Genomic DNA, 25063 nt, shown 5'->3' on the forward strand with positions numbered 1-25063 from the left:
ATCCAGATTCCCGCTCCTACACGCCCCCACTTCCCGTCCTAACCACATCGCAGTTGTTTAGCTGTTATTAGTTATTATCAACCGGCCTCCCGCAGGACCTGACGCTGAGGCGAGGTCCCCATTTCGCGCCTTGCCCTTTGCAGGAAACCTCCCCACATTAAGGTCCCCGAGGCCGCGCACGCCCAACTCGAGGTGCGCTCGCCCCCGCGCAACGCAAGGTGGATCGCAGCGGGCGCTAGGGCCCCCAGCCTGGCGGCAGCAGACCCCCCAACACACGCTCCTTCTAGTCTTGGCCCTGGGGCTCTCCCGCGGCGCCCCAGTCTCCGCTCACAGCGCCCCCCTGGCCCCAACCCGGCAGGCGCTTTCGTACCCGCCCCGCCCCGCCCCAGACTCCGCCCCAGCGGGCTTTTAAGCTTTATAAGTTCCTCTTTCCCACCTCCGATACTTAGTTTCACCACTTGAACTTGGGACCCACTGCTGCCCTCAGCTCCGAGGTGGGGGCGAGGTAAGGCTTGGGATCGGGAAGGAGAAAGGATGTGAGGCTGGCACAATAGAGAACCAGGAGCGCGAGACTAGAGGTCCGGGGGTCCATCTCGAGGGCAGCGCAGGGGACCCCAGCTTAGGACCCGAGAGGGAGCATGCCCCTTGGAGGAGCCCCGACTCCCACTACATCTGCTCTGGGCCCGGGGACCTTTGTGTGGGCTCTGTGGAGGGCCAGCTGGGACAATGCCCAAGCATTGCCCTCACCACCCTGTGGTTCGGCCCCGCCCAGGCCCGGGGAGGCCACGCGCTGGACGGGATGAGATAAAGAGGCTGTCAGGGCCCCAGGAGTGGCCAAGGCGGGGCCATCGAAAGGACCTACACAGTACGGCAGGCTTTCCTGAGGGAGGACAGCCTCTTACTCTAGAGGCTTCAATCCAAGGCTCCTTATCCTGCGGCCCTTAAGGGCCCAAACTCACCTTGGCCTCCCGCGCATTGCTCCCCGACTGGTGGTGGAGGAGGAGGAACTCCGAATTTGGGCCACTTGGGGCTCCTGCGCTCTGCTGCCTCAACCCCGTGTCCTCTGAGAACCCTCCTGGCATCCTCCCCGCCTCCACTCTCTCTCGCGGGCCTCCGGGGTCCGGCTGATGCTCTGCGCGCCAGAATCTCCCGCTATTCGGCTGCGCTCCTCGCCTCCGGCCAGGTCTCTGCCGCGTGTTGCTCCACGGCCCACTTAATCCTTGCTAGCGGCCGAAGGCTCACGGATTCTCTTGGGGCAGAGAGTGCAGGTATGGGAGAAGGCCCGAGCAGGAGTTGCTGATGCTGAGCACCTGGAACGTCCAGACCGCAGGCGTTCGTTCCCACGTGCGAGATTCTTGGCGCTGGGGGCCCACCAAAGGAGTGGGCAAGAGTGGTAACTGACAATGAAGGGAGAAATGTACTGGCAACGGTTTGGGAATGGGCAAAGAAGAGCGGGAACTAAGAGTGAGCACGCAAACGTGCCAAAGTGTGGTGGTGGCTGGATTTCGCAGTGTGCACAAAGGCAAGAGTTGTGTTGCCTGGGCAGCGTTTGGCCTGTGGGGTGTGCAACAAGAATGGAGAGTCCAGAAGGTGGGGTAGGAGGATGAACTCCGCGGGAGGCACGCTCGGGAGGCTGAGGACCGGGCGTGCCAAGGGGATGAGACCGGGCCAGCTGAGAAGGTGCTTTCTCTCAGGGGCCTTTGGCGACACCGACTTTTACAGAGCGCTCCTAGTTGTCTCGGAGACTCCAGGGCCTCGTGGTCATTGTCAGAAGGGTTTGAGAAGGGTGCTCCGAGCGCTGTGCTGGGGTGGCTAAAGGCTGGCCCTCCTCTCTGCCGCGCAGAGCGAGTGCAGGAGGCGGATCCTGGGCGCGTGAGGGCGACAGTCAGCGCGCTGGGCATGAACCTGGAGGGCAGCGGCCGAGGCGGAGAGTTCGGCATGAGCTCGGTGAGCTGCGGCAACGGGAAACTCCGCCAGTGGCTGATCGACCAGATCGACAGCGGCAAGTACCCAGGGCTGGTGTGGGAGAACGAGGAGAAGAGCATCTTCCGCATCCCCTGGAAGCACGCGGGCAAGCAAGACTACAACCGCGAGGAGGACGCCGCCCTCTTCAAGGTTACCTGGCACGAGGGGAGCCCAGCCAAAGTGGGGGTGGAGGGAAGGCCCCAGAGAGCTTGGTGGATCCCTAGCCCAGACTCCGTGGCGATCCCCGTCCGCGCCTGGCGGTTCTCAGAGGAAAGGGGACCGCGAGGGAAGGACCGGATGGGATGAGCCCCGCAGGGCGGGCGGTCCGGGAGCATCAGGTGGCAATCCGTAGAAGCTGGGGGAGGAGAGAGGTTTCAACCTTTGTAGTGTTTTTAGAAACGGGGGACCAGGTACCAATCCTGAACGTGTGGCATGAGCAGTACCAGGGGAGTCAGATGGCTCCAGCAGCAGGGAAATAGATATCTGGCAGGGAGAGCAGCGCTGACTTGAGTGTTCCTGTTTGCATTCATGTGGGTTCTTCTGTCTCCATCGGAGCCTCATTCTGTACCTCTGGATACCACCGTGCCTTCTTTGATCAACATGTGTCTCTCTTTGTCTCCCTGTTTCTTTTCTGTGAGCACCCTTAGGTGTGCTTGAGTTTGTCTCTGTTTTCCTGTCCCTCTCACTCACTACCTCTGTCTGTCTTTCTCTGTTTCACTGTTTTTCTCTGGAGGTCTTTCTCTCCGGATATTTTTCTTTTTCTTTAGTTCAATCTCTGTTGGGCTCTCTATCTTTCTAGCTCTCTTTGATCCATCCATACGTGTTTCTCACTATCTCTGTTTCTGTCTGATTCCCTCTTTCCAAGTCTCTCTCTAGACATTTTTCTCTAGCTCTCTCTCTCTCTCTCTCTCTCTCTGTGTGTGTGTGTGTGTGTGTGTGTGTGTGTGTGAGATGATTGTTTTCCCCTAGAGCAGTTTACCCAATGAACTGAGCATTAGGTTCTGCCCACCACCTGCGGGCAGAACAGGCGAAGGGGACTTCCTCTGGAATTTGCTCTCAGAATATCTGACCATTCAGATGTACTCTATGGGTAGCAGCTCACCCCTAGTTCCAGTGGAACTCACTTCAGACACTGTGAGGGGAGGGGGTGGTTAGGGCCCCTTTCCAGGGACCCTCCCCATCTCACCTACCTCTTATAAATAGCTAGAGAATGCTCAAACCATTTGTTTTCAATTCAGCAAAGATAGAGTCCAACAGGGAAAGTATTTTACCTAGTGGAGATCTGGTGTCTTTCTGTCCCATGTTTTGAGCAACAATATAAATCTGAGGCACCTAAGCATCATTCTTTCCTTTAGAAATACAATCCTCGGGTTCTTTTTTTTTTTTAAAGACCTATATTTTAACTTTTTTCCTCCGCTTCTTTTCCACAAGGCTTGGGCACTATTTAAAGGAAAGTTCCGAGAAGGCATAGATAAGCCAGACCCTCCTACCTGGAAGACCCGTTTGCGATGTGCTTTGAACAAGAGCAATGACTTTGAGGAACTGGTAGAGAGGAGCCAGCTGGACATCTCAGACCCCTACAAAGTGTACAGGATTGTTCCTGAGGGCGCAAAAAAAGGTGGGACTTCCTGGACTGGGGTCACAGAATATAGCCTGCCTTCCTCCTCCTGCCTCATGTTCAAGTCCAACAGGCTCTTTGCCCAAGTTCTCAGGGTCATAAATTGAAATTCTTGTGGTATTAGTGTAGGATGATTTCTCAGATTCCAACTCTCTACCTGTGGGTGTATGCACATGCATGTGTGTGCACGTGTTTTTAAGTTAGTTCTATTGGTGTAAGATATGGGCCAAATTTTTCAAACAAAACATGGAAAACTTGTTCAGAGATTTATCTTTATTTATCAGTGTTTCATGATTAACCATTCTGTAGAAAGGAAGCATACCTATATCCATATATTGTTACTCTTTATAGTAATAAAAATGTCAACTTTTAGAGTATACTGTGGTCAGCTTGGAGGCTTTCTGAAATTCAGATCTTCTCTTTCCAAGTTTCTCACCAGTGTGTCAGAGTAGAGCCCAAGAATCTGCATTTAAAACAAACCATACAAATGACTATACTTGTGGAACATCTTGCTGGTGGGGCCCTTTATGTGACAAAGTGCATTCACACACAGCATTTCATCTCCTTCTGTACCTGTCCTACATAAGTCAGACCTTATAGAAATCAGTTTAATGGCCTGAACAAGTAATTGCCCATGGGAATTGCTAAAAAAAGTGCCTTATTTGTCAACACCGTTATGCATTCTAGGAATTAAACTCTCAGGTATTTTTCTAAGATTTCACTTTTAGTTATGACAGTTCCTTTTTTTCACACTTTACCATTTGCCTTTTGCCCAAACACATAGGAGCAAAGCAGCTCACCCTGGAGGACCCACAGATGACCATGAGCCACCCCTATACCATGACGGCTCCTTATACCTCACTCCCAGCTCAGGTATGGTGGAGGGTACAGGGCTTCTAGAAGGGGAGGCTGGGTCTGGGTGAGCCCACGTGAGCTGGCTAGTCCCACCTAGCAGGAAAAATACACAAACAAAACAGCAGTGCTTTGTTTTTGTTATTAGTCAATCAGCCAAACCAAATCGCCAATCTTAGGGTGAGTGTCTCACTTTCTACCTGGCGTTACTATCAGTGTTGGTTTTAAGGAGTGGAGAGGTGGACGTGTCTGCCTGCTAGCACGGACTTCTACTACTGATTCTGAAATTTGGTAAACAGATCTTTTGTGGAAGATGAAAATTTTGGAAGTAGTGCTTTATCATGTGAAACCACAGGGCAGCTGATCTCTTCAGATTTTTCTGATGTGAATTACAGCTCTGTTTTATTCGCTTTGGTGGGTAAAAGAAGGCAAATTTCCCTGCAGTACTTTTGGTGCCAGGTTTAACCATATGATGAAGCTTTAAACAAATCATTACTTTATAACACTGTCTTCATTGTGCTTTTTGATTCTTTATGGCTACTTTCCACCTAGCGTGATGAGCTATTCACTCCAAAGTCTTTTGAGATGATAAAATGATTTGGCTGTCAGCCAAATAAAAGACTCTGTGAGGAGTCTGACTATAAAAGAATCTGTGCGCCACCCCCCTCCCCGGTGCCAACCAACTGATCTTTGCTGAGCTGGTTGCCTTTCATCTCAGCTGCTCCTTCATATTCCTTTAGCAGGTTCATAACTACATGATGCCACCCCATGACCGAACCTGGAGGGACTACGTCCCTGATCAGCCCCACCCAGAAATCCCGTATCAATGTCCTGTGACGTTTGGATCTCGCAGCCACCACTGGCAAGGCCCGGCTTGTGAAAATGGTAAGGAGCATGCTGGGGCTGGTTTTCATGGCTGCGGCTCACCCAGCAGAACAAACCTGGCCAAAGGGCCCTGGTCTCTCCTGATCTGTCCTTCTGGGCAGTACCCCAGTTCTTTCCCCTTCTCAGAGCTGCTAGGAAAGACCTCACGTGCAGTGAAGGACAGAGTGAAGGTCGTCAGGGGGAGGACTCCAGGGTTTACTGACTCCTGGCCTACTTGTGCCAGGACCTATGCTGGGAACTGCCTTACGTGAGATCTTATTTTTTTTTTAAATTTCATTTTGTTATATTAGTCACCATACATTACATCATTAGCTTTTGATGTAGTGTTCCATGATTCATTGTTTGTGTATAACACCCAGTGCTCCATGCAATACATGCCCTCCTTAATACCCATTGCTAACCCATCCCCCACCCCCTCCCCTCTAGAACCCTCAGTTTGTTTCTCAGAGTCCATAGTCACATGAGATCTTATTTAAATATCACAGAAAGGGGTGCCTGGGTGGCTCAGTCGGTTAAGCATCTGCCTTCGACTCAGGTCATGGTCCCCGGGATCCCCCAGAGATTCCCCAGGGTCTGGGATTGAGAATCAGGCTCCCTGCTCAGTGGGGAGTCTGCTTCTCCTTCTCCCTCTGCACCCCCCCACCCATGCTCTCTCTCTCTCAAGTAAATGAATAAAAAAATAAAAAATAAACATCACAGAAAAAAATAAAGGGGGATACTAATCTCAAAATAAGTAAATAAATAAAAATAATAAAATAAACACCACAGAGATCCATCCCAAGCAACTAAAAACTGCCCCCCCTTTTTTGAGGCCAACTCAACAGAATGTAAGTAATGCTCAAAGTTACCCAGTGGAAGTGAGGGGCTGGAGTTCAACCTCAGATCTCCTCTTTCATTTAAGACAGAGGATCTCAGATGTCAAACTGGTTGGCCATATTTTTTTAATTATCTGTTTGATAGGTTAATACTTTTCATCCTCTCTGAATAATCTTTGGCAAGAAGGAATAGATTTTGTCAGTCTTCCCTCCTGGATTGTCCCTTAATGTTGTTTAGGCCAATAATCTCACTGGTCTGTTTCTTTCTACATATCTGTAAAATGGGCATCCCATAGCTGCGCCTAAACCTTCCTATAGGAACATCAGGGGATTATTGACCTAGTATAGTTCTCTTAAACAAGTGTGCCCAAGGGGCACCTGGCTGGCTTAGTTGGTAGAGCATGCCACTCTTGATCTTGGGGTTGTGAGTTTGAGCCCCACATTGGGGGTAGAGTTCACTTAAAAAAACAACAACAATAGTGTAGTTATTTGGGGGGCTTAGAAATGATAGTAAGAATGGAATGAATAAATACTAAGAAAAGAGTCTCCATAAGGTGACTAGTGTTGGTGCTGGGGTCCAAAGAGCTTTGTTCATTCTGGATTAGATGTGGTCCCACTCTCATAGGAGTTTCCCAGACATCAAAATGAGATCACTCAGTGGAAGCACTAATTAGCTAAGTGCAAAGAAAACTTCATACAGTGTATCAAACACAGCAAAACACAAGCTTCTAGGACTTTTGAGTTAGATATTTAAATAGAAATCCTGAGATGGGTCAAGACTCAGGTCCTTCTGTATGTTCTAGGAATATTTGGTTCTTCACAATTTGGTCAGTTCCCCTTTTTCAAATCATGTTCAGGTCACTTTTGGCTTTATGAAATTGACGAAGTATACCATCATTTAAAATTTTTTTTAGTGTCATGTTTACAAAAAAGCTCAGAGTTTGGTTTTATTAGCTTTTCAAGAGTGATTTGCAAAAAGGGTTACTTTCCATTCCATAGTGGAGGAGTTAGTTAACATTAAACTGGTTTCTGAAATTCAGACTTGTGTCTAATACATCAGGCTCTATTGAACTAAGAACCTTAGTAACAAGGCAATGCCTCCAACTATACAAAAAGATGGAATAGGTAGACATATTTTGAAGCATAGTTGACATTAAAAGTGCCACCAAAATTATGTTCTATTAGATATTCTTTCTCTATTACTGTTTAATGTGACCCACAGCTATTATGCTGCCAAAACACATGGTTCAATTTTCTTCCTGAAGCCAGAAATAGAAAGCTAAATAAATGTAGACTAAACAATTTGTAAGTTTTTAACTGGGCTCTTTGGCATCAGAACTCAGGTAAACCTGAGGTCACAGCTCTACTGTCAACTTGCTGCGTGAACAAGGATAAATCTCTCTGAGCCTAAGTTATCCTGTTTATCAGGGTAATTATGGAGGGATGTTGCTCAAAGTGTACAAACTTCCAATTATAAGATGAATAAGTTCTGGGGATCTAAAGTACATGGTGACTGTATTTAGCAATTCTCTATTGTATTAAAAGTGGCTGAGAGAGCAGATCTTAAATATTCCCACTATACAACACACACTCACACACACACACACACACACAGTGGTAATTATGTGAGGTGATTAAGGTGTTAACTAACTTAAAAAAAAAAGAAAGAAAAAAATATGGAGGGATTATTTCAAGTTTCCTTCCAAAGCTATGAAAAGGCTCCTTCCTCTTTCAATCTTGTTTTTTCTGATTGGACTTCAGCTTGTCTTTGTCCCTTGAGAATGCCACCGGTCAATTCTAGAGGGCCCTTGGCCCTTTCTTTCCAGGGTTGGTGCACCCCTCAGGGGCTGAGTGGCCACATCCCAGGGAGAGGAGACCTTCCTATGTGTCGTCGGACAGACTCTGTTTAGACATCATCTGATTCTTATTTACAAATGCAGGTTGCCAGGTGACAGGAACCTTTTATGCTTGTGCCCCGCCTGAGTCCCAGGCCCCTGGAATCCCCATAGAGCCAAGCATAAGGTCTGCTGAAGCCTTGGCGCTCTCAGGTGAGTGCAGTGTTCCCTTCTAGAGGCCCCCACAGGAGGCTGGCTTCTGCTGTGGCTCCACCCTCACCTTTGGGTATACTTGATTGGGGGGGGTGGGGAATCCCTGAGCACAGTCCGTGGGCACTGGTTTTCTTCCACCTGGGGACTAGAGTGGGTATGGACACATCTGACTCCCAACCTCTGTGAATGAGGACATCATTAGAATATTTAGCTCTAAGAAGCCAGCTTTTGATTCTGATGCCAATTCTAAATGCTGGTTTGAATTGAGTCATTTTAAGGTTTCCACTGACATCTATCTGAATTTCCAGGAATATGCAAGCACCTCAGCTTTATATACCAAGGGCCCCCTTCAGCCAACATTTTCACAGTGTAGTATAATTTCTTAGAAAAAAACACAAGGTTTCTCATTTTGAAAAGCTGATCATCCTTCCAGGTTTAGCTACAAATAGGTCTTCCCCTCTGTCATCCTGAGGACATGAGTTCTGGCTCCTTTCCATTCATATGCCTAAAAGTAGTGAGACTTGTGGTCAGTCTTCCTCTAAAATTTGATAGGTTTTGCAAAAAATTTGGGTTAGAGCTGATTTTTAAAGTTTCATTTCTAAAAGAATCCCTGCAAGCTCAAAGATCGTACCTGTTTTAAGGAAGGCACCTCAAGGTTTGCTAAGCATATGTGGTGTGTATATATTTATTTTTTAGATCGTATTCTGGTTGTTTTAAAATGGGACTTATAATTACAATAAAAATGAATAGCTTAAGCCTCAGAATTCTCACCTTGCCCCTTGGGCTTTTTAAAAATCAATGATAGAAAGTATAAAGTAAATTCTCAAGGTTTCTGAGAGTTGTGGTCACCTTTCTTGCTTCCAGGTTCACATTTATTTCTTTTCAGTTCTGAAGTTCTGAATGAGGCTTGCTGCCTCTCTTCTTAGATGCTCCTAAATGGTGGAGGGGAGATGTTTCTGAAGAGAAAGCCTTGTGCTTGTTTTCAGAAACTTTCTAACCCTTCTCTTAAGCACCTAAGACCTGTGTAGGTGCCTGGAAAGTAGGAAATAAAAAGCTATTTATGTCACTGTGACCTCGTGATTTCTGATGACATTAAATGAAATGAAAGTCGCCTCAAATGGTCAGCATTCACTGTCATCAAGTACACTGTCTGAGCTCGCTCTCTGCTAGTGTGTTTACAACAGCAGAAATTGAAGTGGAGAATTGAGACAGGGATGTGGGTTGTCTAAGTCTCAAAACCTGCCATTGAGGAATAAGAGGGTTTTGTGGGTTTCTTTTTTTGGTTTGCATAATACAGATTAATTATCAACCTTGATCACATTTGTTGGAGAACTGCAATTCCCATTCATTTTTAAATCTCATGCAGTTATGGATGGGTAGCTATTGCCTATACATGAAGCCCTTTTGCATTTCAGTTAAGGAGCCCTTTGCAAACCTAGCTTTGTCCTTTCAGTTTGTGGGTCCTATCCTGAAGAAAAATTTTATAAGTGAACTTATCTCGTTAAATGTTTTAGAAAGCACAGTTACTTTCAAGGCAGATTTTGAAAGCCTAGTGGGACTTTAGCCTTAGAACATTTTTTCCATTGATTCTTTTCTTTCCACATGAATTAATTTTATTATACAAGTAGTATATACACACATAGCGTAAAAACTAATGTGACAATCAGAAAAGCAAAAAAGGGAAATAAAACATCACATTCCTACCACCCAGAGATCACCACTGTTAAAGTCTTAGTGTTTATCTTTGCTGAAACTTCAATGTGCACTTGTATGTATGTATATATATATTTTTTTCTATGTAAGTGACATCATATTGATATTTTAGGGTAGTTTCCGATGCAAACATTTTGTTTATTTTTTGAAACACCATTATATTCTTTTTGCTAGTAGAAATTAAGCTTAGGGTTTACTTCCTCCAAAATCAAAACTGATTGTCATGCTTAAAGATGAATTTTGTTCAGTGGTACATGACTTAGTATTTTAGACATAACTGTTGTCATCATCGCTATAATCATCACCAAACAATGACATAAAATGTTCTTAACCAGTGGTGCTCTCTAATACAAGTCAAATATATTGTGCAGAAAACTAGTGTAAAGTGTGATCCCCCTTCACAAAAAAAAAATCTATGGTCACACAAATTTGGAAAATGCTGAGTTAGACAACATTAAATAGATTTCTTGCAGGATTTCCTTAATATCTCTTATTGTCTATGACTCCATGAGGGAGATGAGGGTATGCAGCATTTCCTACACTTTCTTGACCCTGGAACTTTCTACTTTTTATGGAGTATTCTGGGACACCAGTGTCCCACCAAATACACATGTTCTGGTTGAATAGTTTGGCATCCTGATGTGTATCCAATGCTCCTTGGTCCCTTAGCACTGACCATGAAATCTCTGTGTTTACAGACTGCCGGCTCCACATCTGCTTGTACTACCGGGAGATCCTGGTGAAAGAGCTGACCACGTCTAGCCCAGAAGGCTGTCGGATCTCCCACGGGCACACCTATGATGCCAGTAACCTGGACCAGGTCCTTTTCCCCTATCCAGAGGACAATGGCCAGAGGAAAAACATCGAGAAACTTCTGAGCCACCTGGAAAGGGGTGTGGTCCTCTGGATGGCCCCCGACGGGCTTTATGCCAAAAGACTATGCCAGAGCAGGATCTACTGGGATGGGCCCCTGGCACTGTGCAGTGATCGGCCCAACAAACTGGAGAGGGACCAGACCTGCAAGCTCTTTGACACACAGCAGTTTTTAGCAGGTAATGTACCAAATTATCTGTTAGAATGGAGCGTCCCACACCTGTGAGCCTAAGAGACAGAATGGAGGGGATGACACTGTGCCTGCTACAGTGGTCCAAACAGAATGTCACTCCCATCCCAGACAGAGGTCTTCCTTCTATTAATCCCTGAGCCTGCGTGATCTGAGAATAGGTTTCCTGTTTGTTCATCTCTCACCTCTGCCTCTACCATCTGCTCCTCTCCAAAAGCAAAGGGGTGTGAAGAGGAGGGAGATTGCTCAAGGGGATTGTGGTTCAGGCTGATATCTTGAAATTCTGGTATTCAACAAATAGTCACAGACTAATAAGGTTTACACTTTATTGGCAGTATGATCTCAGCAAGCATGTCTGCTGATGTTTCAGCTTTTTTAGGGTTCCTAAGAAAATCATAAGGTTAGAAGTGTATTGTTAATATTCTTGGTTATGAGATGTGTTACCCCTAAGCAGATGCTCTCCAGCAGGTGAGACCAAGGATAGAGTATGTGGAACTGATTTTGCAAAGGGGAAATTATGAGAAGGCTTTGAGTTATCTCTATGATATGCATGTTTCAAATAATATTTTCTAAAACCAATAAGTTTTGTTTTTCTAGTTTTGATTTCATGACAATTAAATTAGCCCCACACTGGCTTTTGTGAAACCACTGGCCACATTATTGTTGAAGCTTCACCCAGAGTATTCATTTGACTATCTATATTGATGATACCTCTTTTGGAGGGAGAAAGCTGCTCTGTCAGCTAACTGCCAACTCTTTCTGTACCTTATTCTATATCTTATCCTTAAGCTATTCTTTTATAAGTGCCCCTTCAGAAACACTCTATGTCTTCGGGTTTTCATATGCCTCTCCTTTCCCTGAATATGCTTCCTGATTCAATTTATTTAAATTAAAAATATGAAGCATCTATGTGCTTTGACACCATTGACATTTGCTTAGCCTTTGGGTTTAAGTTGCCCAAATTCGTGTAGGCTCATCCAAATTCTCTTTTGGTGCCCCGAAACAAATATGTCCTTATATGACTAACCCTTGACTAAGAGGTGTGGCAAGAGGAAGAGGGAGAACTGAGCCTCTGTTTCTCCAAGGCAGCACCAGGGTGAGAGAGGCATGTGGGCCTGAACACCCCTCCCTCCCTCTGAGCTGCAGAACTGCCTCCAAATCTGCGCCATGACTGTTTTGTCCATTCTGGGGTCCAGTGTGGTAATCATGGTGGGCACCCCAGGAAGAGTCAGGAGCTACTGAGGGGCATCTTGTGTGCACCTCTTATATCTGCAAAAGCGTCTGAAAGGGTCCATGGGGGTTTGGATCACCTCAGAGACTCTGAATCTTGGTCTCTTTGGATTCAGAAGCCACAGGGCTAGGGCTTTAGTTAAGGTATCCCAGGGGAATGACACTTGCTTCTGTGAGTTTCTCTCACTATGTATGTTTTCGGAAGTTCGAATCCTACCATTCTAAGTAGGCTATAAGTTACACTTTGAGTCACAGTCACTGAGAGCTGGATACAGGCAAAAAACAGAAAGGCATGATGCACCGGCTATGAACATCTGCAGGTTGTGAATTCACTTGCCTAGAATTTAATATTTATCTGTGAGCAAGAGTTGTTTTTCTTTCTTCCTCAACCCAGGGGCTGTGCTTTTTGTTCACTGCAACCTCTTATCTTGAAGTATTCACTGAGGTTCAAGGAGGAACCTGTGAACTTAAAAAACTGCAGCTGTGTAAACCAGCTTCTGCATAATCAAGGATTCCCACAGAATGTTCTCATGTTATCAAGCATTTGAGACATGACTTTTTTGGAGAATTGTGCCAACTCGCCACTCTGATTAGCTTGTGTAGGTGTAGTCTCAGACCTCAGTAGTGTGAACGCCTTTTACACATTCTGACTAAGTCAGTTAGGTTTGATTTGAATTCTGGAAGAAAAAAAAAAAGCAGGAAGTCAAACAGTCCAGTGAGTTAGTTAGAAACTTTTCTTCAGTTGAAGAGAACAGTGAAGATCTTTGATATCTCCCCATTCAGGATTTGCAAACTACTAGGGACAGCCCCTAAAGGCAAAGCCCAAGGGTGCATATCTGATCAAGATGCCTGTGCATACTGTTCTGCAGAAGTTGTATCAGCAACCATGTGTGTTTCTTTTGTGGACATGACATTTAACTCTAGTGGAAAGGAAAGAATAGGAGCAGCTAGAGGCTTAAGAGTCATCTTGAATATGGGCAAAGGGACATGGATCAATGTCAGGGATTACACATGTGTCTTTCCAACAGTCTTTGTTCTGCATCTTTAGGGTAGGAGTGGTGCCTTCAGGATAAACATATCCACAAATGTGGGGACCCCTGGTGTTTCATCACTACCTTTTTCATTTCAAGTCAATACCCGTCCCACAAGATGGACAAGAAGTCAGCTCAAAGTCCCATAGTTTAGGCTTAGTACCAAGTAGGAGACAGCTGGTGCTCAGTCTCCAAGATAACAGTAAAGCATTTTCAGTGATGCCTGAATCATGGAAAGGTCCTGAGTGGCACAGATATTGGATTATGAGGACTCAGCAGTTTTGACATAACATTTTGAAGTAATCAGAAAATTTTGACTTTTTAAATGAAATTTCTCCTTTGTATAAATTATTCTTTTACCTCAACATGGCTGCATTTCTTTTCCTTTTTCTTCATCCTTCACTCCTTTCTGCTACCATTTGCACTCTCATGGATCCAGTGCTGCAGATCAAGGTTTCTTAATCTGCCGGGCATATTTCCCTTAAAGAATCAAGTGAGGGGCGCTTGGGTGGCTCAGCTGGTTAAGCATCTGCCTTCACCTTGTGTCCTGGGATCGAGCCCTGTGTTGGGCTCCCTGCTCAGTGGGGAGCCTGCTTCTCCCTCTCCCTGCTCGAGCTTTCTCTCTCTCTCTCTCAAATAAATAAATAAAATTTTAAAAAAAGAATCAAGTGAAACCTGGAGCCCTCTCAGGAAAAGCACACCTATGAACACATACATGCAATTCTATATCTGGGGTCTAAAAGTTAAGAACCCCACTTAGAGAAATAAAGAATACTCACTCCTATTTTAGTTTTCCAAATCAACAGTGAGCTTTTGCTTCCTGCTTTAACCTGGCATGTTCAATGATGGTTTCTGATCAGGATTTTGTTTTGTTTTGTTTTTCTCATGGGGCTTCTCCAGAGCTGCAAGCTTTTGCTCACCATGGCCGTCCCCTGCCAAGATTCCAGGTAACTTTGTGCTTCGGGGAAGAATTTCCAGATCCTCAGAGGCAAAGGAAGCTCATCACTGCTCACGTGAGTATTTAGTCACATTCAAATGATTGAGTTTCCTTGTTTTTCATCAAGGGCGGGGTCTCAGAAAAGTCTCAAATGAAAAGTATATGTCAAGTGACAGGAAAGTCATGAAGGAGGAAGCATGGCCCAGTGAATGGTGCAGGCAGCACAGCCCAGGGACCCACATGTTTTTCCCAGCTCTAGAGGTCTACTCATCACAAACCTGCAACCCTGGGCTTTATTCATCTCATCTTATGTAGAGATCAAGACGTTGTCCTATTCCCATTTTATAAGGATTTAAAAGGACTAGTGATAAAAGTTGCCCTTTAAAATTTTCCATATTTAATATTGCTTTTAAAATGCTGTCTAGCTGACCTTCACTTGATGGAGAAGCTTTTCCCAAATGGGAAGCTGTCCATTGACCTATGTATTTTGCAGTCCCCCCAAATTTTTCCCAAGTCCTCTTTTATTTCTGGATTTTTAGAAATTATTTAACTAATGGAAACCAAGGGTCATGTGTTATTTGGAGGAGGTTAACTCTGTCAAGAAATTTAAGTAGATCAGTGTTCTCTAGCAGAGTTTAAAATAGGGTCAACTGTAGCACGTAAACATCTTTTTTATAAAAAGTTTGTAAAGATAACATTTGGAATAAATTTGCCACAGAAAACAGAGTTTTGAATACCCAAGATTTTGAATTTGAAAACTTTACATTGCTACATACTTTTGAGAGTTAATAATGGGCCTAGACAAAAGCAGTAACAGGTAAGAAAAAAATCAGTCTGACCCCAGAAAGTGTTCCACTTTGGGAGATGTTAGGAATCAATCCACTGGCTGTGTGGAGACCTACCCTGGGGCCCGAGTTGAGGGTGAGCTCTAGGGTGAAGCTCAGGGTTAGGGTTTGGTTTGAATAGAAACATTCGGGTCATATTTTAGTTCTCATAATGTTTTTTAATTGATAACTGAAATAAAACACTATCTAATTTTAAACACACAGTCCCCCCCTTGATTGTAAAATCAAAAACCAACCAACCAAAAGACTTTAGAGCTTTTTCTTGAATTCTCTCCAGTAATTGATATAATAATTGATATCTTCTTAACACCTAGGATTGTTAAATGACTAAATAAACTTGGTATTGATAAATAATGTTTTGAAAGTTGGTGAAAAACTCCTGCATCCGTCTGACTTTAAGGGTTTTTTGGGTGCACTAGCCCTCCTCTGAGTTAGGCAACTATGTGTTCCTCAAGCAAGGGTCCCTGGAATTGAGTTGTCTGGGATGCAAAAGAAAAACTGATATGTGTACACCCAGGAGTTCCTACTCCCTTTTATTATGGGTTTAATTTATTTCAGGTATTTCATATGAATTATGCTTAAGTTTCTATATATCAAGTAACATAAAGGCTCAATTTAATAGCAGAATTGATTAACAAAGTATTCAATTTTCTTAGATGCTGTAAATTAAGGAAATTCTGAAAGCTGAATTTATTTTAGTGAATATGAACCACATAAATAGCCAAACTAGATGAACTTGAGGTCAATTAACCTCTCTTTCCCCATAATAACAGTGTTGTTGTTTGTACAGATTTTGCTCCTTCCTTTTTCCTTTATCTTAGAAATATACAGATTATCTAGGTCATCCAGGAATTGTAAATTGTTCAGGATTTACACCCTCATCCCTGTCAAACTGTGGTTGTGGAAAAATTCATTGGCCTAAATTATTCTGAGTTACCTCAAACTTCATTAATCACCTCAAACTTCCTTTTAATTTGGTCATTTTACCTGATTTGCTTATGCTTAGTTAAACATAAATTTTAAGCAGCTATTAATTTAAAAATACCACCTTTGACTTTAAGTATAGTAAAAACTCAGAATTAAGTAGAGTCGGTTTTTAGGTTGGTATATGTAAGGGCTAACAAAAAATTGCATCTTCAGAACGTTTTGATTTGTATAGCACCTAACCTTGGGTTTAACTTTACCATATCTTCAGATATTGAGTTATTTAATGATAAGCCAATTACAGGATGTTAAAAAGAATATTTCAAAAATATCTTTTTAAAATCTCTTATTAAAGGTCGAACCTCTACTAGCCAGACAACTATATTATTTTGCTCAGCAAAACAGTGGACATTTCCTGAGGAGCTATGATTTACCTGAACACATTAGCAGTCCAGAGGATTATCACAGATCTATTCGCCACTCCTCCATTCAAGAATGAAAAATGTCAAGACAAGTGATTTTGTTTCATTGTAAATATCTGACTTTGACAGGAACAGCTGACTGAACTCCCTCTTTTTCTTTTGAGAAACTTGGAAATTGGGGCTTCAATTCAACACTTGAGGAGAATCTCAGCAAGAATGAGTGTAAAAAAACCAGCTCCATCTAATTGACAGATGAGCTTATTCCAAAAGGAAGGACAGTTTTCAGGGTCTTCCGTAGACTGTCATCTTTGATGATTACTGTGAAAATTGACCAAAGGGTGTGTTTACATTTACTCAAATGCTATCTTTAATTTGATGTGGATTATTTCTTGCTTGAAAACTGAGAAAACTTGTGTTTCAGTATTGACCACTAACTAGACGGATAAAAGCACATAAGTGTTGTACTATTTCTCAGGGAAATAATATCTAAATTTGAGGTGACTCTGCCCACAAAAGAAATGTATCAATGCACATAGAAGATGTTGTTCTTGTAGAAAATGCTTGCTGTTAGAAAGAGAATCTTTGACTGATGTTGGACCACAGTGCCTCCAGCTTTGGGGTGGCTGATCACCCCACCTGGCCTGGGTCTCACCCCAGCACGGACTTCCCTGCCCTGTCTCACACTGCCTCCCATTTGCTCTCTCTCCTTGGGTGCCCCTGGAAGCCAGTTGGTATTTTCTGGAACCAAAAAGCATTAGGACTAATTCATTGGCCTAAATTATTCTGAGTTACCTCAAACTTCATTAATCACCAGTTGATTAGCATATTTGATTAGCATATTTTTGTCAGTCCTACAATCTTTTAATGACTGCTTAAGATATTTTTTGTTTGTCTTTTTGTCTCTCATTCTGTAGAGATTGTTGTTAAAACTTTTTTCTTAAAAAAGAAAAAAAGATCAACAATCCAAGTACTAAAGATACATTTTTGAAACTTGGTGACATTTCCCCTCTTACCCTGTTTGTTTTGTTTGGCTATCAGTTAGTTATCCATGACAACACTAAAGAGGAGGAGCTGATGCTTTTCAATTTGGTGAACTCTGTTAGGAAAGATGATGACAGGATTTCACTGATTGCATAACTGCAGACTCAGTGGACTGTTTTTGCTTATTTTGTATATTATATGCTTCCTCATGCCAGTATGGTTTAACAGGGCCTTAAAATTACTGGTTTTTTTCCAAATACATCTTTTTATAGAATCACTAAGATATCTACTTGCTTAAGTAAACCTGATCACTTCCTTGTTGATTGTTTTGGAAAAGTACAGATATTTAGACTGAGGCTGGCAACTGATATTTTTATCATACTACAAAAAAACTGCTATTACTTTCAGCCTCAGCAAGAGACTTAGCAGTTCTCAAATATATGCCACTTTTTTTTATTATGTTATATTATGTTAGTCACCATACAATACATCATTAGTTTTTGATGTGGTGATCCACGATTCATTGTTTTCGTATAACACCCAGTGCTCCATGCAGAACGTGCCTCCTTAACACCCATCACCGGGCTAACCAATCCCCCCTCCCCTCTAAAACCCTGTTTGTTTCTCAGAGTCCATAGTCTCTCATGGTTCATCACTCCCTCCAATTCCCACTCCCTTCATTTTTCCCTTCCTTCTCCTAATGTCCTCCATGCTATTCCTTCTGTTTCACAAATAAGTGAAACCATATGATAATTGACTTTCTCTGCTTGATTTATTTCACTTAGCATAATCTCTTATTCTAATCTATATTTTTAAATTCATTCAACAAACTGTATCCTTTGCATTAGACAGATTATATATAGCCTTTATCCAGTTTAGTAAGCAATGGAACATTGGAATGTTATTTTTTTAACTTCTAAAAGGAGTTTTTTTTTTTAAAGGATTTTATTTATTTACTTGAGAGAAAGAGCAAACGAGAGAGAGAGCACGAGCAGGGAGGAGAGGCAGAGGGAGAGGGAGAAGCAGGCTCCCCGCTGAGCAGGGAGCCCAATGTGGGACTCGATCCCAGGACCCCAGGATCATGACCTGAGCAGAAGGTAGACGCTTAACTGACTGAGCCACCCAGGTGCCCCAAGGAGTTTTTAATGATAGCATAATACATATTAACGACAGAAAATGTAAATAATATAGACAGGCAAAAATTAAGCAACATCCTCTTTCTTTTTCCCAGCCCAAATCCTGCTCCCTTGAAATATCCACAAGAAGAGTTTGACTTATTCTTCCAATACACTTCACTTCTCTATAGATATACATCAGCTCAAAAAAAACCTCATAAGATCATCTTGCAGCCACTTTCACGCAGTGCTCTCTTAACCTAACAATACAGATTTACCTCACTCTTTTTAGAGGCATTGTCATTGTAGAACTCCACCGCCATGCAGTCCATAGCACAGTTTAAAGAATTTCATCAGCCGTTAAAAGTGAATACACATGGGCAGCAGATTATATTTTGTGAATTGCAGTAATTTATACATCTTATAGATGCAAAGTATTTTAGGATATATTATCCTAAGGGGGATTTGAAAACAAAATTAGAACCACTGTGACACAGGCCCCAGTGTATGTGACCCTCTTCCTTGGAGAATATTTAACCCCATGCCAGCGCTTCAGAGTTCTCTGGTGTCAGTCCCAGGGGTGCTGTGTCTTCTGAATTCTCAAAGTACATGCTTGATTTCTATTGCTGTTGCAAATTCTTTTCTTTCTTCTTTCTTTTTTAATATTAAGCTGCTTTAACACTGGAGTTACCTTTTCTGGAAAATACTCTTGGCTTGGGCCACTTCCCCCTTTCTCATCTTTAGTCCCATATACTTTGACTTTTTATTTTTATTTTTTTAATTTGGATGAATCCAGACTATGAGCTAGTGAATGAATTATGAAATAATCAGGGTAAAGAATCCTGACAGCTATCTCAGGATTTTGAAAATGAATGATTGCCTCATTCCTTGACTTGATAAAGTAGAATTTAGTTTGTTCTCAATTGAAGATATGATAGAAGAGTTTAGGCATTTATTATGCTAAAGAGCTTTAGACAGCAAGGTTAAAAAATGTGTAAGTCTCACAGGTACATGTTCTAATGGCTTGTTTCTTGTTCTTTGGATTTAATAAAACAGTGGGCGGTTGTTGATGTCTTCTGGAACACTGTAAAGAACCAGGGTGACCAACCCATTTAAAACCCAAACCTTGGAACCCCCTCAGTCCCAGGCAAAACAGGACAGTTATCGCCCTATAGAGAACCCAGCAAGACTGTTGCCTGGAGCTAGGAAGACACTGTTCCAATGAGAGATAAAATTTAAAATCCTGCATGGAATAAGCAACATGACAATATGGTTATCACTAAAGCACAGATATGCCCAGTTTTGTGTTTAGAAAAAGACACACACTGGGCTAAGGTATGAACAAGGTTTTCTTTGCATGTCACTGTGTGTAAACCCCAGGGTTGTTCCAACTCTGGGGGTCTTGGTGCAGGGTCTGGCATGGGCTTTTGCCTGAGAGGCTGAGCAATAGGTGGACATGCATCCCCAGAGAATCCTTGCTTATGTGTTGGCTGTAACAGTGAACATCAATTTTTTTTCTAGCAAATGTTTTTTTAGTTCAGACTCCTGTTTCATTCCTCCTTGATCAATTTCTCCCCTTTCTCCACAGGTAAATGTTTTCCTGGAAGTGGTGAGCTTCCTTAAAGTCTATATTTTTACTATATATCTCCCTAGTTTATAGCTGACTGGCATCTATTTAAATGTTGCATTAGGGCTGTCCTGCCATATGCATTGTTCTGCAACTTACTTTTCTCATAGCTCCATCTTTGAGATTGATCAATGTCAATGTAGGTGGGTCTCATCCATCTCTTGCTAACGGGTGTCAAATAGCTTGTCACATGAATGCAGTGAAGGTCGATTTTCCTGGTATTTATTTTCACTGCCTTTAGGAAAGCACGTAGGTGAAGTGTAGTTGAAGTGAAGGAAAAGAAAGGTGGGATGTGGACAAGAACCGAAAGTCCAGCAGGCCAATCCTCCTCCAATATAAACTCATGTTTTGCTTTAGACTCTGAGATGGAAGGAACCTAATGGGTAGTGGGATTCATTTCCCTGCACTCCGTCTGTATAAGTGGCTAGGACCAAGCAGCTCCCTTGACGTCAATCCAAAGCTATGCTGGTTCCATCTTGCTGCTAGGCCTCCCAGGCAAGGGTGTCTAGAGAACTAGGCAGATCATTCCATGGGACATGATTGTACATAATAGTGTCATGAATTTTGGTGTAAATTGCTTTTCAAAAGATTGATATTCATGACAATCTGGTGTTTTATGTAGTTGTTAAATAAAGACTTTTTAAAAAATTAATCTGTTATGAGCTGTGTGTGTTATTAAACACTCATCTTGATAGCTTTTAAAATACTTCCTCCTTCTGTTGTGTTCTTTCAGAGAGGTTGCTTCGGCAGCCTGCTTCCTTCCTGGTTGTCATACGCATCCGTAAAATCAGATCTCAAAGTGCTCTGCTAGTTTAAAAAAAAAATAGCAAAACTTGTCCCAGCATAGGGCAGTTTCTCCAGCCCACGGAAACACATCTAAGGAGAGTACTGAACAATCCTTTCCTTCTTCTTCCTTGTGTGTTTTAAAAGGTCTGGTAGACCCAAAGAAATTGTTACTGTTTCCTTTTATATTCATAGCTTCTTTGATTTTGCCGTTGTTGTTAAAGAGGAGGGGATGTAGGTTAACCAGCATCCGGAATGTGAGATATAACATAAAACTCTGTGTAGTAAAAGAGCCTATCAACTGCTTACAAGTCTAGTGGGAACACTAGAAGGACAGGGCTGCAGCTTGTGGTGTTAAAAACCTTGCAGCCAAAGACTTCGTGGAACTGTGAGAAATGTTTGTAATCTGTGTCTAGGAGCCCCAGAATATTAGCTTAGAATAATTTTGAAATTTTAAAGTGGTAATCAAATGAAGCTAGTGGGAATATAAACTATCGTACTGCTTTTTGGGGCTTCATCTGCTCAACAAGTGTGGATGAACTTGAGTCAGTATATATAAGCAAATTTTTTCAAATAGTATATTGACTCTTTATGTCTAAAAAAGAATTTCAAAGAGATTTTTTTAAAAAGATTTTATTTATTTATTTGACAGAGAGAGAGAGAGAGAGAGAGCACAAGTAGGCAGAGTGGCAGGCAGATGAAGAGGGAGAAACAGGCTCTCCGCTCAGCGGGGAGCTAGATGTGGGGCTCGATCCCAAGACCCCAGGATCATGACCTGAATCGAAGGCAGCTGCCTAATGGACTGAGCCACCCAGGTGCCCCAAGAATTTCAAAGAGATTTTGAGCCCTTGAACTTGTTTAAGTAATTTCACACCTCCCTCAGGTACCGATGTTTACAAGCCTTTCTTTATACAGTGCAAGTTTGACTGTATTGGGTTTAGTTTCCTTAAAGCAAGTATTACTTTGACAAATAAATAGTTTCACATAAAGTGCACTCCAGTGTTTATTGATGCCAGAAAAACATCATCAAGTTCTACATCATCTTCTGGAAAGACACTCCAGGGGTCATAATATCTCATTTTTTTCTAGGACAGTCTATTCCTAAATTAACTCAGGCAGATAGATATCTTCAGAATTAGTGAAGAATATGAATTATAGGGTGTTATAGGTACCCTTTAGTGACCTCCAGGTCACCTTCCATGACCCCTGCTCCTGCTAGTTTGACAATATGCTGTGACAGATGGCTATCTTTAGATATTTCCTCTGTCATCTTTGTTTAGCCCATCTGTCTATCATAATCAATTTTAAAGTTCATTTTAACCCTCTCCTTGAGTGACTGTTCAAAAGTTTGGAATCTGTATAATTCAAATTATGAACATTTTATTATCTTCAAAAGCTGCTGTTTCTCTACTTCAGGTAAATTATAATTCAAAGTTCTTTCCATTTTTTTCATAGGCTTAGGCATGATGGTGGCTTTAAAGAGAATCATTCCAACAAATATAACTTCCTTTGCCTTTGTTTTTCCTCTCCTTCTGAGTCAGGTTTCCATAGCAATCTTTTTCTGGAAGAAAATCAGCAAAAGCATCTGAAGCCTCTACCTTTATTTCTTGCCATTCCCCATTCTGATTTCACACTCCGGTTCTGCTGAACTATTGCAGTGCCCAAAGGCACCTCTCTTCTCTCTCCCGGAAGACTTCTCCTGCTGCTACCTGGTCACCTGGCTAACACCCTTTTCTCTACTAAGTCTTAGCCATGACATCTTCTCTTTCTAGAAACATTTCTTCAACTTCTATGACTAGGTTAGTAGGCTTTTTTAATTGTACCTTCTGTTTGGCTCTGTAAAGGATCATGTTGTTGGAGTATTGAGAAGAGAGTTCCCCACTATTTACACTCTCCCCTCTGATTATTCCCAGTTAGGCCATCATTGCTGCGGCAGAAAGAAAATAACTTGGCTGTCTGCTCCTGGCATTCGTCTTCTAAAGGTACTGTTTCTGGGGACAAAAAAAAAAAGAGGACTCAAGGAAGCTGGGCATTTAAGCAAGATAAACCTTTTCAACCCTTTCTGGTCTCCCACCCCAGACTAGAGAAAGATGCTCAGAACATCAAAGAAGAAGAATGAGAAGAAATGAATGTAGGGACTTCAGCAGCCCCCTGATTATGGAGAACTATCCACTGCCTCCTGGAGAAAGCCTTTAGGGAATAGTAAACCTGAGAAAAATCTGTTGAAAGGAAGGGTGAGGAAGCACAGGTTATGGAATTGCAGGCGGTGGGGGGTACTGAAGGATAGCTGCATGGTAACCTGTTTTCGCCAATGACCATCAGACTGGATGGTGGGCATCCCAGGATGTGTTTGAGTGAAGATCGCCCTGAGGCACAGACCCCCTCCTCGCTTTCTCCCCCTACCACTTGCCTGGGTGCCAAAGAAGCAGTGCCAAATTTAGTACCAACTCAAGGAAAGAGGAGAGATACAAAATGAATTGACATTGAGTTTTCATTATCCTAATGGAATAAGAGCTAAAATGAAAATTACATTGCTAAAAAAATATGAATTAGATTTCTTAAAAATTTTCACTATGGACTTAGATCTGTGCCCTGCTGTATCTATAGTACAACACGGGCCATTTTTCTTTGTAATTGCCTGTTTATTAATTTTTCTTCCCTAACATAAACTCCTTGAAGATAGAAGCTGGGTTTGCCATTGTATACACAGTACCTGGAGCAGCGTCTGGCCCTTGGTAGGTACCAGAGGCATGAACTCACATGGATCTGCCTAATATGTCCAACAGTGCCCAAAGAGGTATTAACTAAATGATGGGACATCTATAAAATGAAATGTTATATAACCATTTAAAAATTTGTATGGCATACAAGTATTTTATGACACAGAAAAATGTATGTTACTTTGTTAAGTGAAAAGAAAGCAAGTTTCAAAACAATGTGATAGATTTTTTTAAAATGGTGGCGTGATGGCAATTTTAAATTTTCTTGTGTCTCTTGTATTTTCCAAAATTTCTTCAATGATCACTTATTTTGTTATCAGAAGAAAAAAAAGCACAAAATGTAATTCTTTTAAGTTTGTATGTCTCTTTAAACTTGTGTGTGTGTTGCCTGTGTGTGTATTTCCTTTCTTACATTTCTGTGTGGGGTCCCCAGTGGACCCCATAGACTCATTGCCTTTCCAGGGGACACAGCATGTGAGTGAACTTTCTCTGCCACAGGAAGCTCCTCCCTGGCTTGGGGGGAGAGAAAAGGAGAGAACTCTTTCTTTCCTGCCTTCTCTGGGGTTCAGTTCTTCTGCTTATTTCCCCTGGGGTGCCCTTTCCCTCCCACTCATCTCCTCTCCAAGATGAATGGTCTGTCCCTCCCAGCTAACATATTGAAGATGAACCCTTTTTTGACTTCCTGGCTATGGCTGCGGCCCTCTCTCACCTCCATCCCCCACCCTCCCTGGGGAGACTGCCCTCCATCATCCCCCATCCTCTTTACTCCTCTAGGCCTCACACTTTGCCTTTGGCTCCGCTGCTTACCTTCATATGAATGGCGAGGCTTGGGGTTGCTTGAAAACAGGAAGGAAAAGAACAGTTTATTCATTCATTCATTCATTCATTCCAGTATAGTTAACGTACAGTGTTACATTAATTTCAGGTGCACATTATAATGAGTCAACAATTCTATACATTTCTCAGTGCTCATCAAGGTAAGTGTACTTTTAATCTTCTTTATCTATATCACCCACTCCCCTCCACCTCCTCCTCTCTGGTAACCACCAGTTTGTTCCTTATATTTGAGTCCGGTTTTTTGTTGATCTGATTTTTTCTTGGTTTGGTCATTGATTTTTTTTTAAGATTTTATTTATTTATTTGACAGACAGAGGGAGAGAGACAGCAAGAGAGGGAACACAAGCAGGGGGAGCAGTAGAGGGAGAGGGAGAAGCAGGCTTCCCCGCTGAGCAAGGAGCCCGATGCGGGGCTCGATCCCAGGACCCTGGGATCATGACCTGAGCCAAAGGCAGACGCTTAATGACTGAGTCACCCAGGTGCACCTGGTCATTGATTTTGTTTCTTAAATTCCACATATGAGTGAAATTGTATGGTATTTGTCTTTCTCTGACTTATTTCACTTCGCATAATATCCTTTAGGCCCATCCATGTTGTTGCAAATGACAAGATTTCATTCTTTTTTATGGCTGAATAATATTCATATAATATA

General features: G+C 42.7%; 1 protein-coding gene across 6 annotated transcripts; it reads left to right on the forward strand.

Moving 5' to 3' along the window:
• The first annotated feature begins 444 nt into the window (after positions 1-444).
• On the forward strand, positions 445-24592 carry IRF4 (interferon regulatory factor 4). 6 transcript variants are annotated; one of them, XR_003607253.2, is made up of 10 exons: positions 445-505; positions 1844-2115; positions 3397-3583; positions 4368-4456; positions 5176-5320; positions 8076-8183; positions 10595-10948; positions 14121-14233; positions 22768-23589; positions 24500-24592. XR_003607253.2 is itself a non-coding variant. In XM_028091106.2 (9 exons), the coding sequence occupies exons 2-9, from the start codon at positions 1900-1902 to the stop codon at positions 22936-22938; spliced, it is 1383 nt and encodes a 460-aa protein (XP_027946907.1). In that variant the 5' UTR covers positions 445-505; positions 1844-1899; the 3' UTR covers positions 22939-23805. The 6 variants fall into 6 exon arrangements, 5 of the variants coding, with proteins under 5 accessions (XP_027946907.1, XP_087880226.1, XP_027946908.1 ...); XM_028091106.2 differs by lacking the exon at positions 24500-24592 and having other exon boundaries at positions 22768-23805; XM_088024100.1 differs by lacking the exon at positions 24500-24592 and having other exon boundaries at positions 5179-5320; positions 22768-23805.
• The last annotated feature ends 471 nt before the right edge of the window (positions 24593-25063 follow it).

This window comes from Eumetopias jubatus, unplaced genomic scaffold (genome assembly GCF_037043125.1).
Source record: "Eumetopias jubatus isolate StellerSeaLion01/CBP00866 unplaced genomic scaffold, mEumJub1_p1.0 scaffold_6, whole genome shotgun sequence".
Taxonomy (NCBI): Eukaryota; Metazoa; Chordata; class Mammalia; order Carnivora; family Otariidae; genus Eumetopias; species Eumetopias jubatus.

Bases quoted from the DNA above. Each gene is read 5' to 3' on its own strand.
- IRF4 (XM_028091106.2), top strand. From the start codon at position 1,900: ATGAACCTGGAGGGCAGCGGCCGAGGCGGAGAGTTCGGCATGAGCTCG. The intron at 4,457-5,175 runs GTATGGTGGAGG...ATATTCCTTTAG, and splicing joins ATACCTCACTCCCAGCTCAG to CAGGTTCATAACTACATGAT. The intron at 10,949-14,120 runs GTAATGTACCAA...GGGCTTCTCCAG, and splicing joins CACACAGCAGTTTTTAGCAG to AGCTGCAAGCTTTTGCTCAC.